The 15,644-nt window shown below is 39.2% G+C and overlaps 1 protein-coding gene across 2 annotated transcripts in view; it reads left to right on the top strand.

The window, feature by feature from the left end:
- Nucleotides 1-15,644, top strand: part of ttyh2 (tweety family member 2) — a 76,739-nt gene that overhangs the window by 39,751 nt on the left and 21,344 nt on the right. For both annotated transcript variants that reach the window (XM_080873784.1, XM_080873783.1), the window contains exons 4-5: nucleotides 4,309-4,529; nucleotides 7,517-7,612. In XM_080873784.1, coding sequence (XP_080729910.1) covers nucleotides 4,309-4,529; nucleotides 7,517-7,612 — 317 coding nt within the window. The remainder of the gene's footprint in view (nucleotides 1-4,308; nucleotides 4,530-7,516; nucleotides 7,613-15,644) is intronic.

Below are 15,644 nucleotides of genomic sequence, written 5' to 3'. Positions count from 1 at the left end.
ACTGGAAAAGGGGAATTATATCTTCTTGATCGGTGCGGATCAACCCACACAGTGAGTATCAGACCAAGATGAAGGAGAGATTAGCTGGATTGTCTGTCTCCCTGGGCATTTTAGATAAGATTTTTACACAGGAGGCGAGGATCAGATATGTGCTTTCATTTTTCATCTGCAATTTCATCTTCTCAGTTTGAAGAAGAAGATGTATTGATGAGTGATCAGATAACAAAGTACAGAGTGCTACATGCCTGTGCATACGATCTGTTTCTTTTTGTAAAACCCAGAAGCCACTGTGTGCTGGATCTCTGTCTGATTATTCTTATGGCAATCAATCAAAGTGATAACTTTAAATGAAAATTAAAAAGGTTTGCTGCGATTAAAGTGATCAATTTCTTTGAGAATACTATATTAACGTCCTCTGAAAACATTCACCCATAAATCAGGAGGCGCACCAGTATGAATGATGTTTTCACAGCACTGTGTGCACCCCATTATTCAGCAGCTCATAGGAGCACTTTCAGCAGCAATAACTTGTAGTGATTATTTTCTGTATGACTTTATCAGTCTCTCACATCGTTGAGGAGGAATTCTGATCCACAGAATGATCCTTCTCTAAAACATTGCTTTAGTTAATTGGATTTTGTGGGAATTTGTTTTATCCACAGCTCTCTTAAGGTCCCAACACAGCATTTCAACCAAGTTGAATTTTACTGGCTCATTGCAACATTGTAATTCTTTTCTTTTTCAGCCTTTCTGTTGTAGATCTGCTGCTGTGCATTGGATTTTCCCCCCAATGCCCAGATGGCTTACAAGTGTCTACACTTGGATCCACCTAACTCTACTTTAATCACATCACATCTAACTCCCTTTTCTGTCTCACTATAAGAATGGACGAGTTCTTTAAACCTGTGATTTTCAGTAGTTGCTCTGCTTTTATACAAGTATGTCAGGTTAGATTTTTTCATTAAGGTAATCGACATCTAATGACTAATTTTGTAAGGAGCGACCTTATGGAATAGCATCGTTCATCAAAAGGATTAACAACATGCACAACTTTATCAAAGTTAAATACAAAGGAAGATAAACTAAATCAAACTTCATCTGGTTTCTCTTTTGTTTGGAATTTTGACCTGGGTAGTCAGATCACACGAAAAGGAAATGAATCTGCATTAATAGCAAAAAAACTCAATTTGAGACATTCTAGTAAACATTATTCATGTTATAACGCATTATGTCTAATATCGTTCACTTTTTGAAAGAAAAATATAGTTTTAATTGTGGGCAGTCCAATGATTCGTTTATGAAGACATATTTATGAAAGTTTAGCAAACAATTCTCAGTCAGCTGCACTTAACCTTTCTCTTCCTTTTTTCTCATTATGTATTTATTCTCAGCTCTTCCGTAAGCTGTATAATGTGGCCCACACATTACATGCAAAACCAACTAATTACTGCTATCCAAACTTTCCTTTTAGCTTCAGCAAGCCTTGTCCCTGACAAAGCCAACAACAATATGAGTAGTCTTGCTTGTGAATGCCAAGTACCCAGAGCTGAATAAGAGCGCTTATTTCCCTTTTTAATTATCTTATAGCAGGTTGTCTCCACGAACACCATTTCCCTGTAAACAACTTCTCCCTTCAAGCAAAGTACACAGTAATTAAACCCAAGAAGATGGTTCGATATTTGTTACATAAATACTGTATAATGTTGTCTTGGCCATAAATAAAAATGTGATTTGTCACAATAAATGTGTCTGTTTGCTGTTTATCTGTTTGTTGTTTGGCTTAGGGGATCACTCTTCCTTTCGGGCTTAAACAGGTAAATAAACTATAAGTCTCATAGTGAGGTGTTGGTTTGAAAAAAATATCTAACCACCAACAGCAGCACTAGCAAACCTGCTGTTTTGCCTCTGCGATTTCTAGTTTTGGCTGTTTTCCAAGCTGATCTGTTTACTTAAACTAAAACTGCATCAACATGCACAGTAGCCCAGCTCTCCCACACGGTCCTCTGTCTGAGCTCTGCTGCTGAGTGGCAGCACAGACCAACCTCCATGTTTACGAAAAATCTCACCTTTGTCCATAATTCTGGGAACTTCTTTCAGGCAAACACATGACCTCAGTAATAAAAAAAACACTGTCAGTACATTATTATTTTAGCAGAAAAGTCTGGCATAGAAAACATTATGCTGTGTTCAAACTTGTATGTTTTGCTGACAACTCATTAAAGCATCAGTTGTATTGATGAGTTTTCTGTGAATAAGACTTCAAGCGTTAAAGGCTGGTGGGTTGACTCTATGGCAGCACGGTGGGTCAGTGCCTCATAGGATACTTGATTTGAACCCAGACAGAGTCCTTGTGTGTGGAGCCTGCATGTTGTTCCTGTGCTTGCTTGAGTTTTCTCCAGGAGCTTCAGTTTCTTATTGCCATGAAGAAAAGCAAAAACGTTGTGGTTAATGCTAGTTGTCTGACAGGTTTATGAAAACGCTTTATTACTCAGGGCTATAAGCTAAATGCTAATGAGTGTGCAAGTCTTGACATGTTCGTCATCTTACACTAACAAGTACAAGTTGTCTTCAGCAGTGGTGTGCAACACTGAGTTATGGCATCAGCTTTTGCATGATGTGGGGTTACTGTTGTAAAGGTCTGTGTTAGTATCTTTCCAGGTGCTTAAATCTAACCTGCATGTTAAAAAAAAAATCTATAGTGCAAAACTGGATGAGAACACACTAAGTAGTCATTTGACTTTCAAGTCATTTCTCTTCCAAGGATTTGAGTGCTTTGATTCATAATCTACGATGTGGAAACTATGAAAACCATTTTTTTTAACAGTTGATTTTTTTTAGATAATTTTAAAGATGTTTTAACAAAGCGGTGGAGAGACTTACTGACCAACAGAGAGATGTTGCCATCCCCATAAAGGTCAGGCTATTCCCTGACCTTTAACCACGCTAAGCGCATGGCTAAAGGTCAGGGAGTGGCCTCAGATTGATTGCGTTTCCTGCTTCGTCTGCTTTTGTTGGAGATGTTGTAAACTAATGGAAGTTCATACATGTTGAAGAAGACTTCTCACTGCCTAAGCATTTAACACATGAAGATGAATTACTTCAATGTTGATTTCCTACACGCGCGCACACACACACACACACACACACACACACACACACACACACACACACACACACACACACACACACACACACACACACACACAGCTGTTTCATATGGACTTTTCTGTTCATTGTTCAGTGAAAAGCTGAATAAGAGCAGCTGTTGACTGACCGGTTGAGTGCCTCACTTTAAGCAACAGAAAATTTCTATATTTAGAATATTATTAGAAGCATATTATACTTAGTATATGTAGTCCATTGCTACAATTCACTGCTGTTAAGTACATTGTTTCAGACAGATAGATAGATGAACTGTTTTTACATCCTTCTGCAATCCAGTCCTTGTACCTGATAAGATAGCTTTAAGGACTTTGTTACTAGCTGCTTTTGCAAAAACACATAATTTGTGAACTTGTCAGGCATGAAATAGTATTTTTGCACCAGCAAGGTGATTCTGATAGAGCTATTGGCATATCTTTGCAATGTGTCCTTAAAAAAAAACAAAAAACATGGACTTTGGCATGTTAAGTGCAAAAGAACTGTCAAGGTTGCAGACGAATACTATCTGAGAGTCAGAAGAGGTCAGAAACGGGTTAAAACTGTCTGTTTTTAGCCCTTTGTAAAACACAGTGGAGGCTCTGTGATTGTTTTAGGCTGTGTTTGAGCCATCAGCTTTTGATCAACCATGCTGTACCGTCTGGAAACTGTCTGATTGCTTCAACAACAACAGTAAAAACATAAATGAATAAAAAAGCAAGCACACATTATTAAAGCGGTTCATCTTGACAGAGAAGGGGATAAAAGACTGCCAAAGGAGCTGTGGAATGTCCTTCAAGAAGTTTAGAAAACTATTCCTGAAGACTACTTATAAAAGTTAGAAGAACACTTGCCTAAGAGAGTTCAGGCTGTGTTGAAGAATAAAGGTGGTCATACCAAATACTGACTTTCAAGCTTTTTGAAAGTGAACAAACTCTCTTTTTTGCCTTACAGGTTGTATTTTTTATTTCTGTGTACATTTGCATGTTTTTCAATAAATCACCACCTAATTTTCCTAAAAAACACAGAAAGAAATTTAGTTTCTCAGGACTTCTATGCAGTACTTTAGATAGATCTATTAATGTATTATAATACCATTGACTCATACCCTCTAACTGTATTTGCTGTGTCAGTTAATCTTACCCCACTCTTTCTTCTTGTGCGCTCCAGGTTTCAGGCACCATGGGCAACATGAGGAGTGGGCTGCACCAGCACCTTGCGAGGCTTGATGAGATCTTTGCAACACGGGGCGACTACGTGCAGACCCTGCAGTTCATGCAGCAGATGGCTGACAATGTGATCAAACAGCTGCTCGGACTGTCTGACTGGGAAAAAGCTAAAGTGGACCTGGCATCCATTGCCGATCAGTCAGCAACCATAGAGTACTACAGGTGGGGAACAGAAGAGTACATGTGTCAAGGTTGTACTGTGTGCGAATCTGTTTACTCGATGCTATAAAAGTATCTAGTTAAACAGGAGGAGAAAAACACCCAGAGCTCGAGGACAGGATTCAGGAAGGTTATTTCTGTTGGTGCACGTTTCCGTTGCCCTGAACATTTTTAACGGTTTAAAGCTTCCCAGACACGTGGGAGGTGAAATTTTCAAATTTATTTATACAATGAAAATCAGTAGAAAAGTGTTTAAGGAATATAATTATTAATAACTTTGGAACAAGTTTACTTTTCATACATACATGCAGTCTTTAATCAGTTTATATGGCAAAAGTTTATCTAGAAGACATCTAAGCATCGGTGCACCTAAAAAGCTAATTCATCAGTGTTATGTTAAAAAAAAAAATCCAAATAAAACAAACTTGCATATAGTCATTCACATTCATTTTATAGCTGCAATGAGCAATTTAAACACGGTAGAATAGATTACTTTCTACATGCTATGACCTGAATATCTCACATAATATTTATTGGGTGGGTTTAAATAATAATGCAGCTGTGTTTGTGTGTGTACCTACATACTGCATGTGAATTATCTTCCAGACAGTTCTTTAGGATGTTCAAAAAAAGCATCCTATTGAATAATTAGCAATCATTGCATAAATGAAAACAGCAGCTATTACTGCAAAAACTACTGCAACGTGTTAGCGGAACTATTTTCCGAGGCTTTGTCTCACTGTTGTTACTCTCATCGTCTTAGAGGAAAAAAATGGGCTCATGTCCAGTTTTTATTTTTATTCTTGAATAGGCTCAGTGGTGTTTTCTGTGGAGTCTGCAGTAACAGACAGGCTTATGTGTTTGTATTGATCTGTAATGTGACTCCTTTGCTCAGCCAATAAATCAATACCCCGCATAGCTCCATGCTAGAAGTGTAGGCAGACTGCAAGCAGACAGCCAGACATTGTAAGCTGTTAATGGACTCATTATCACTGCTGCACTCCAACAAATAGTTTCTGTGCGGTTGGCTGTGTGTGCTTCCTGTTTTTCTTTTTTCTTCTTTTCTTTTTCATGTTGAACTTATAAAAGCCTGTGTGTTGTTCACTCTTCCAGTGTTGTTTTCTTACTTAGTCACAAAAAGTAACATTATTACTTCCAGGAATTGCTCAGTATTTCTTTTAACTGTGGCCCAATGCAAAACTACTGTTCCTAACCATTCTTAGTTTACCATGCAGTTTTATTCTCTCTCTATTGATCTGTTTTTACCACATCAGGTTAAGATATTGACAACATCAGTACCTTTTTTCTTTATCTACATGGTTTCTAAGTGGAAAGAACTGCCCAGCAGAGTTTACCTGTTCTCTCTGTGCTTGTGTGGGTCCTCACCAGGGGCTGCAGCTTCCTCCCACGGTCCACAGACATGCCTCTTAGATTAATTAATGATTAACTGGTGATTCTAAATTGGCCGTAGGTATTAATCTGAGTGTGAATGACTGTCTGTCTCTGGGTGTTATCCCTGTGATGGACTGGCAACGTGCCCTTCACAAGGATAAGCGATTAAAAATGGAAGAGCGATTTTTCATTGTTATTCCTGTGTTTTGAAGTCAGATACATTGCAGACAGTTAAATATTTGTGTACATAAACACTTTCAAAAGCCAGATTTTTTTCTCATGAAATGACCTGACGCTTAGATGCAGGATCCAGTCACCTTTGACCTGTCTGTGAGGGTAAACAGGTAGAACTTGAGCAAAACATCAGGAAAGACTGACAAATCTCAGTGTGTATTTTGTTTCTTGAGGAAAAGAGGTCTTGCTTTTTATTATACATACATGCCGCCCGTTCAACCTCCTGCATGTATTCATGCTTTGCTCAGACTCTAATTAGATTAGGATAACATAGACAACAAGGTGGCAGCGTTACTGAAGTACCTCCCATGCTGATGCCCCAGCTTCTTGTACTGTCCCCTGCCGAGGGGGGGAAGATAAAACGAGGAAGGAGATGGCGGCGAGGGAGAGAAAAGGGGCTAAAAGGGAAAGAGAGAGAGGGGAGAGAGATTAAAGAGACTGACGAAGAGGGGGAGGAAAAGGAAAAAGATGGAGAAAAGATGTGAGATGGATTCTCTCAGAGGGGTAGAAACTCTGGCTGGTGAGAAGTAGAAAGAAATGATTAAATACACAATAAGAATATACAAAGTGATGTCAGAGTTATGTATGCAGGGTGGAAGATGAACAACGATGGAAATAGACAGGAAATTAAACTGAAACGATTCCCCACAGTTTGTATTTTTCATACCATGAAACATTCAGCCACATGGATTTGAATCCATTCATTATAAGCCATCTGGACAGGTTTACTATGTCCAGCCACAAACTGTTCGAATAACAGATGGTTACAGTGAGGTGGACAACTCTACCACGTTATACCCGCGAGCACGAACACACTTTCACACACGCCTCTAATGCACGTATCCGATGATGTGAAATTAGGTGCAATACTTTACCCTTTCTTTCTTTTCCTGCTTGTCTTTACGAGTCATTTTTTATTTCACTAGGTTCCAACATCGATCGAATTTTTCTGTATGTTTTGATTAATTATAATAAGAATGATTCTCTGCAGAATAAATGCTTGTAAACCCTGTTTTTTAACAGTTGCTAAACCACTAGCTAGCACAGAGGAGTGAGGTGCAATTTTAAACAATTATGTGGCAGATTTACCTCTCAGAATTCATATTTCTGTATGTGTAATTTAAAATAAATTGGTAGTGATGCCTGCTGTGAAAGAATGTTGTTGGTTGCTTTCAAGAGAAACCCATCTCCAGCTATTGACAACAAAGGTATTACTACGGGTAGAAATAAAGGCAAAACTACAAAAATAAAAGCTACATTTCAGAAACTGAATTTCTTTTTAACCTCCCATGTTCCATCACCTCCCATAAATAAAAGGCATTCACCAGCAGCAGTTTAATTTTGTGGTCTGTCTGTGTCTGCAGGTGGCTCACATACCTGCTGCTCCTCATCCTGGACCTGATCATCTGCCTGCTGGCCTGTCTGGGACTGGCCAAGCAGTCCCGCTGGCTGCTCACAACGTGAGTATATACCCTGTAACATTGGGCTATTTTACAGCAACAAGCTATCTTTTTGTTCACATGAAAAGTGGTAATCTGTTCCTTCCCCCCAATTCTTATATGTGATATTTTTCTTCTCTTTCCTTGCACAGCAGGAGGGAGAGACAGTGGGTGAAAAGCAAAGGCAGGATATATAAAAGAAAAAGTCAGTTGGGAGATTAGTAGGCTAAGCCTTAACTAACTGTGTGCTATTATGGAAATAAAATATATTCATTTTTCTTTTCTGAAAATATTCAATTTTTCTATTTTTTTTTTAAACAAAAAATAGAGATGAGTTGAGCGAATTAGTATGAGTTGGTGTAGATGAAGGAAGCTTGAGGCGTGGTAAATGTCTGTGAACAAAGCAGCAAAGCACTGAATTACATCCTTGCTCAAACACTCCTCTTCTAGCCATTTCCGTATTCCCTTTTCTTTTTAGCATTGCCAGCAGTGGGTTGAACTTGTTCAGCGTTACTGTCTCAGTGGCTCTGCTTTGCAAAGAGGTTTGGAAAGCAGGGGAGAGATGAGATGTTATCAGCAATACAACTTCCTGAAGATTATTTTCCCTCTTTAACACTTGACCTGTTCTAAATAGGCTGGGCATGAATTACATTAAACAACAGTAGGTACAATTTTATTGTATCTCCAGATTATATAGCATGTAATTTATACCTTTTTTGTTGTGGTTTTTAGTTGTATCACACTAATGCTACTCTTTAGGAGTGACAAACATCCAGAATGAAAGATAAATATGTGACAGCACATGCCAGCTATACTAAAACATAAGCAGTAAAAGAAAAAAAACACAGTAATACATTAACAGGTGTTGGTTCGTCTGCCTTTTAACAGGCGGCCAGAATGTGCAGCATGTTGGTGTTAATGAACCTAACAATCACTCTCCCACACACTGTAGTGCATGTTTTGCTGAAACGGAGCTTTCACAGAAAGAACATGAAATCTGTCCTGCCTTCATTCCTTCATGAGGCATCCTGTCTCTTGCAATCAGTCATTTCAGGGTGTGAGTTCTGCTAAACTTGCCCTACTAACCACAAATGCACTCGAAGACTAACCCTATACACACACACACACACACACACACACACACACACGCACAAACACACACACACATAAGATGAGTCAGTGTGAAGAGTGTCTGCCTTCCCAAGAGATGCAGTCTTCCACTAGAGTGGAAGTGGTTGGGGGCAAATTACACTCTGGAGGCCTACCAACTCTTTCTGGTACATGCCGTCTGGCTGGGTGTTACTGTGACATACAGTAACAGCTTACACCTACACGTTAGAGATTTATAAAGCTCACTGTCAGAGAGATGTTTATTTATGGATCTTTTACAACTGCTTGTTTTTGTGAAGAGGCATTTGTTGCGGTCGAGTTTTTCAGCCGTGATTCTTTTTATACGCCTTTAACGTGGCAAGGACATTTTGGTTTGGTGAATAAAAACTGTCATCTCAAACCTGGATACACAGAAACTATTATGCATATTCGGTCTGAAAGTGCTGTAAAGTATAAAAAGCTTCAAGTGCATGTGTATTCCTAAAGTAAAGGACAGAGGAAATTTAATTTCCCTGGATGGCGGAGATCATTAGGACTGTGATGAGCAAGGATTCGCAGCGCAAGTTGCGTTAAAAGTAATAAACGGTTTTTCAGGGGAGGCCTGAATTTCTTAAGTAACCTTGAATATCCAGATTACGAACTCAAGAACACTTAACAAGCCCGAAGCAAATAAAGAGCAGGCTTTAGTTCAGGCAGCCGAGTCTGCTTCAACGCTCACATGACTCACTGTAGAACATTTCCAGCTCACCCTTTTAATCATGGAGCTGTAATTAAGCCTCATTATTGTGCTTGTATACTGCTGATTTGCATTTAGAGAAATGTAAAGCAATCTGAATTGCACTTTCACGGGCACAACAAAGAAGTGCTTTTAATTAACATATCTGACAGATGTTCAATGGCAAGATATTTCATTCATCTTACATAACATGGCATGAGTAATATCTCTTAAAGTCTTGGAAAGACACTAAAAATGACAGAATAATACTATGAGCTGGGAAAAAATACAGCGCTTTTTGCCATATAATGCCTGTTAGTATAATTGAGCGTTCGATTATGTTGTCCTAAAAAACATATCAGTCAACCATCTCTTACTAAATAGTTATATAAATTTAGAATATGTGCAGCATTAATGTTTGGCTTTTATCTTCTTAGCTAATTGCTCATCAAGCATAAAACATCAAGCTCATCTCAGCAGGAAGTGGGAAGTGACAATACTAATTTTCCCCTCAAGGGAAATCTAGATTCAGAGCCCACGGTTAGGTGCTGTGGTGGGCGTGGGGCTTCTGAAATGCTGACAGCAGTAGTCTAAACAAGCGTTGGTATGTCTCTCAGATTAGTGTGTTTGCACTGCGTTGAATTGATGGTCTAACTACACCTCTGTGATCAAAAGCTTGCATTGTAAGTCTGTCACTGGGGGGGTGCCATGTAAGTGCAGCAGCAAGCTTGAGTTGGGTATCCTGAAGGGTCCCTCACTTCACTTCATATTTGGAAAAAATAAACAAGGAAGTGAAAAATAAATGAGCCAGGGAGAGATAATGTTCCTGCTGTAGTGGAAAACCTTTAGCATATGTTGGCAGTTTACCCATTAGTGCTGGGGTAAACATTGAAGGAGGTAATTGCACAGATAAACCTGTTCAACTGCTCGTTAATGCAAATATCTAATCAGCTAGTCATATGGCAGCAACTCAGTGCATTTAGGCATATAGATATGGCCAAGACAAACTGCTGATGTTCAAACTGAGCATCAGAATGGGGGAAAAAGGTGACCTAAGCGACTTTGAGGTTGTTGGTGCCAGACTGGCTAGTCTGACAATTCCAGAAACTGCTGATGTACTGGGATTTTCCCAACAAATCCCAGTAGATCATCTCTGAGATTTCCAGAAAGTGGTTTGAAAACAAGTCAATGTCCAGTGAACAGCAAAAATGTCTTGTTGATGCCAGAAGTCAGGTTGCCATTTTTGTCAGTTAAGAACAAGAAACTGAAGCTGTAGTTCTCACAGCTCACCAAAATTGGACAATAGAAGACTGGAAAGGTCTGGTCAGGCTCAGGCTGCTGATGGTGGTGTAATCATATGTGGATATTTTCTTGAGATACTTTGGGCCATTTAATACCAGCTGAACACTGCTTAATGTTCAGCTAGTATTAAATGGGCAACAGTGCACTCACTGTTGAACATGACAGTGAGTGCACTATACTCACATGGCCGCCACAGTCACTAGATCTCAGGCCATGTCCTTTTTTTTTTTTTTTTTTTTTTTTTTAGGGCATAGAAATAATTTATTTTCTGCCAAGTTCTAAAACTATTTAACTACAACCTGAATAAATGAACATCAACATTTGTTCATAAACAACAAACACAAGGCTAAAACATTAAAGTCCACAAGTCTCGTGCAACATTTTTGTTACACTAGTGTAGTGCAACAAAAGTGTTGCACTACATTTTGCAACATTGTTGTTTGTCCTGCACATAGTAATTCATGGTAGACATTTATCTAAAATAGCTAGCATATGTTTTTATGGCAGCTTATGACTGTCGTAAAATCTCGAACTTGCTGCATTATCTGGTAACTTACAGCAAGTAAGGGACTCTCACAGCTGGTGTTCTAACAATAGAGAGACACTCACTCAGTCTGTGGCCTCAAACAGGCATCTCCATCCTTCCTGTGCCTTTCCCCATGAAACTGTAAGTGCATCTAATGACCGCAGACTCACTCACTGTTTAAAAGAACTGAGGTACAGTTTTGAAATTGAACTTCTTTTTCTTTGGACATCTCAGGCACCTGGTTTGTAAATTCATTGTTCATATATAGTTTGTTGTGTTATCTGGCAAGAATTTAGAGGACTGCTTTAAGAGGATTTTGGTCTTATGGTTTTAGCTGTTTAGTTGAACATTTTCAGAAATTAAACATTCTTAAACATCAAGAAAGCATGACGATTGTAGACGGCCCATGATCACTTGTATTCCAGACACACTATACTGTTGAATATGATGTTGGCCCACCCTTCAGCTATGACAGCTTCAACTCTTTTGGAAGGCTTTCCACAAGGTGTGTTAATGGGAATTTTTGTTCATTCTTTCACATTTGTGAGATCAGACACTGATGTTGGACAAGGAGGCCACATCAGGATGCCTGGCTCATAGGCTCTGCTCTCATTCATGTTCTAATTCATCTAATTCATCTAATCTAATTCATCTAATCTAATATGGAGTCATATTGGAGCAGGAAGGGACCATTCCCAAACTGTTCCCAGAAAGATGGGAGTATGAAATTGTCCCAAAAAATATGCTGAAGCATGAAGAGTTCCTTTCACTGATAATGGAGGTGTTTAGAACACCAGAATTCAATGATCTGGATGAGTGAATATAGTGTATGAACACATATCAGCTTTTCTTGACACAAAACACAAATGTGCACATCCAGAGTGTCCTCCCAGCTAAACAGATGACTGCGCACAGATAAGAGACACTTGCTTCTGTGCAGAAAGTACCGTAGAAAAATTTGAAGTATCATATTTGACCTCTGACCTCTCCTTCAAATTCAAAATGATAACATGTTCATTAACCTCCTAGGACCTGGCATCATATTTTGGGTTGTCTAGACCAAAATACTTAATATTGCTCTACAAGGCCCTGATATCCACTTACGAGGACATTATACTGCCACTTTTCTTTTTTTTTTTTGGTTTTTTTTGGGCCATGTCCACACTAATGTGTTTTCGTTTGAAAACGCATCTTTTTGTCTCCGTTTTGGCCTTCCGTCCACACTGAGACGGTCAAGGAAAACGCTCTCCAAAGCGGATACGCGTGGCAGTGTGTACGGCAAACCCGGAGCCTTTTCGAAAACGATGACACATGCATCATGTGATGCAGTCATGTGACCAATTAAGCTAAGATAGCGGAGGGCATTATACAGCAGTTCTTTTGTTTGCGCTCAATTTTGACAGCCCTATTAGACATTAATATCAGTTTGTACATGACCAGATAGCTTTTCTTCAAATTCTTTAACTCAATCGCTTTTGCAACTTTGTACTTTTGTGTTACTCGCAGCGACAACTACACCTCATTGTTAGTCCACTTAAAAAACTCGGTGCTTTTCCTCGACATTTTGCTGCGACGTTTCAAAGAGCCAGAAAGTAACTAAACGGCAGACAGAATTGACGCAGGTCGAAACGTCTTGCGTTTCACGCATGCGCAATACTGGAACTTAGGCGTTTTCTGCCGTTTCAATGTGGATGCACAACTCTGTGAAAACGACTGAAAATGATAGTGTGGACACGGAGTGTTTTCTGATGAAAACGCCGTTTTCTAATTTATCCAGGCTAATGTGGACGTAGCCTCAATCCACGCAATGTTTCTGACATGTTGTTGAATCTATGCCAGGAAGAATTAAAGCAGTTCTAAAAGAAAAAGTGGGTCCAACCAAGTACAAGCAAGGTGGACCAAATGAAGTCCTCAAGAAAGACGCATCATTTTCGGTTCAAACTACCCTGTCCAAACTAGCCCCTTGTGTCAAAGGTGTCCCATAAGGAAGTGTGCCGGAGCCTTTGTGTTTTTCCAAAGATAATATAGAGTTTATTAAGATAAATTTCTTAAAAGTTTAAGGCACTTGCCCGAAGGAAGGAAGACAGGGATACATTTAGTTACTTTTTGTAGAAACAATTTATATTCACATAATAATTATACTATACTAAGTATAATCATCATAATTATACTTTACCTTAATTGTACACACTGACTAAGTAAATCCATATTACCACAACTGTCTTCATAATTAAGACATTTTAGACAATAAGGTCAATCTCCTAAATTTGCTCGGAGGAAATAAACACAATTTAATGAGTTGCAGTCGAAGTTAGTCTGTGATGGTTTGTAAGATGGCAATCACAAGGTGGAAGCCAAAATTAGAAACTGAGAGAAATATGTGATTACTATGTCAAGCTAATTAGCACTGGCAGTGAGGTCTCAGTACCCATGCATATCTGCTCTGAGGTCACATCTCTATCATTTTGCTCAGTTTTAATTAGAACATTTAATGGGGGCTTGTGTAAGGATGACAAAGCTTTCACTTTCTATACATTTATACAGGGAGTGCAGAATTATTAGGCAAATGAGTATTTTGTCCACATCATCCTCTTCATGCATGTTGTCTTACTCCAAGCTGTATAGGCTCGAAAGCCTACTACCAATTAAGCATATTATAGGTGATGTGCATCTCTGTAATGAGAAGGGGTGTGGTCTAATGACATCAACACCCTATATCAGGTGTGCATAATTATTAGGCAACGTCCTTTCCTTTGGCAAAATGGGTCAAAAGAAGGACTTGACATGCTCAGAAAAGTCAAAAATAGTGAGATATCTTGCAGAGGGATGCAGCAGTCTCAAAATTGCAAAGCTTCTGAAGCGTGATCATCGAACAATCAAGCGTTTCATTCAAAATAGTCAACAGGGTCGCAAGAAGCGTGTGGAAAAACCAAGGCGCAAAATAACTGCCCATGAACTGAGAAAAGTCAAGCGTGCAGCTGCCAAGATGCCACTTGCCACCAGTTTGGCCATATTTCAGAGCTGCAACATCACTGGAGTGCCCAAAAGCACAAGGTGTGCAATATACTCAGAGACATGGCCAAGGTAAGAAAGGCTGAAAGACGACCACCACTGAACAAGACACACAAGCTGAAACGTCAAGACTGGGCCAAGAAATATCTCAAGACTGATTTTTCTAAGGTTTTATGGACTGATGAAATGAGAGTGAGTCTTGATGGGCCAGATGGATGGGCCCGTGGCTGGATTGGTAAAGGGCAGAGAGCTCCAGTCCGACTCAGACGCCAGCAAGGTGGAGGTGGAGTACTGGTTTGGGCTGGTATCATCAAAGATGAGCTTGTGGGGCCTTTTCGGGTTGAGGATGGAGTCAAGCTCAACTCCCAGTCCTACTGCCAGTTTCTGGAAGACACCTTCTTCAAGCAGTGGTACAGGAAGAAGTCTGCATCCTTCAAGAAAAACATGATTTCCATGCAGGACAATGCTCCATCACACGCGTCCAAGTACTCCACAGCGTGGCTGACAAGAAAGGGTATAAAAGAAGAAAAACTAATGACATGGCCTCCTTGTTCACATGATCTGAACCCCATTGAGAACCTGTGGTCCATCATCAAATGTGAGATTTACAAGGAGGGAAAACAGTACACCTCTCTGAACAGTGTCTGGGAGGCTGTGGTTGCTGCTGCACGCAATGTTGATGGTGAACAGATCAAAACACTGACAGAATCCATGGATGGCAGGCTTTTGAGTGTCCTTGCAAAGAAAGGTGGCTATATTGGTCGCTGATTTGTTTTTGTTTTGTTTTTGAATGTCAGAAATGTATATTTGTGAATGTGGAGATGTTATATTGGTGTCACTGGTAAAAATAAATAATTGAAATGAGTATATATTTGTTTTTTGTTAAGTTGCCTAATAATTATGCACAGTAATAGTCACCTGCACACACAGATATCCCCCTAAAATAGCTAAAACTAAAAACAAACTAAAAACTACTTCCAAAAACATTCAGCTTTGATATTAATGAGTTTTTTGGGTTCATTGAGAACATGGTTGTTGTTCAATAATAACATTATTCCTCAAAAATACAACTTGCCTAATAATTCTGCACTCCCTGTATAGACTAGCTATAACAGAAGTTTACAGCAAAATATTTTTTAGTAGAGAAGAAAATCCCCTTCCCACTCTGATTTAATTCAGTCACTTGACCTCATCCTTGAATGCATTTACTAGCATCATCTGACCTGCTCATTGAACTCTGTAACTTTTGCACTTGACTCAACTTTAAACCCTATTTTCCTTGTATCCCATTGATTCCCATTCGTCTCACAGAGCACAAAACTGAATAATTTATGTTAATTTCACTTTAGTTTTAGGAATAAAGCTCTAGTTTGCAACAACAGTCATCA

This window comes from Rhamphochromis sp. 'chilingali' (assembly GCF_963969265.1).
Source record: "Rhamphochromis sp. 'chilingali' genome assembly, chromosome: 22".
NCBI classification, from domain to species: Eukaryota; Metazoa; Chordata; class Actinopteri; order Cichliformes; family Cichlidae; genus Rhamphochromis; species Rhamphochromis sp. 'chilingali'.
Note: the sequence above shows the minus strand (reverse complement) of the source record. Positions and strands in the feature narration are given on the sequence as shown.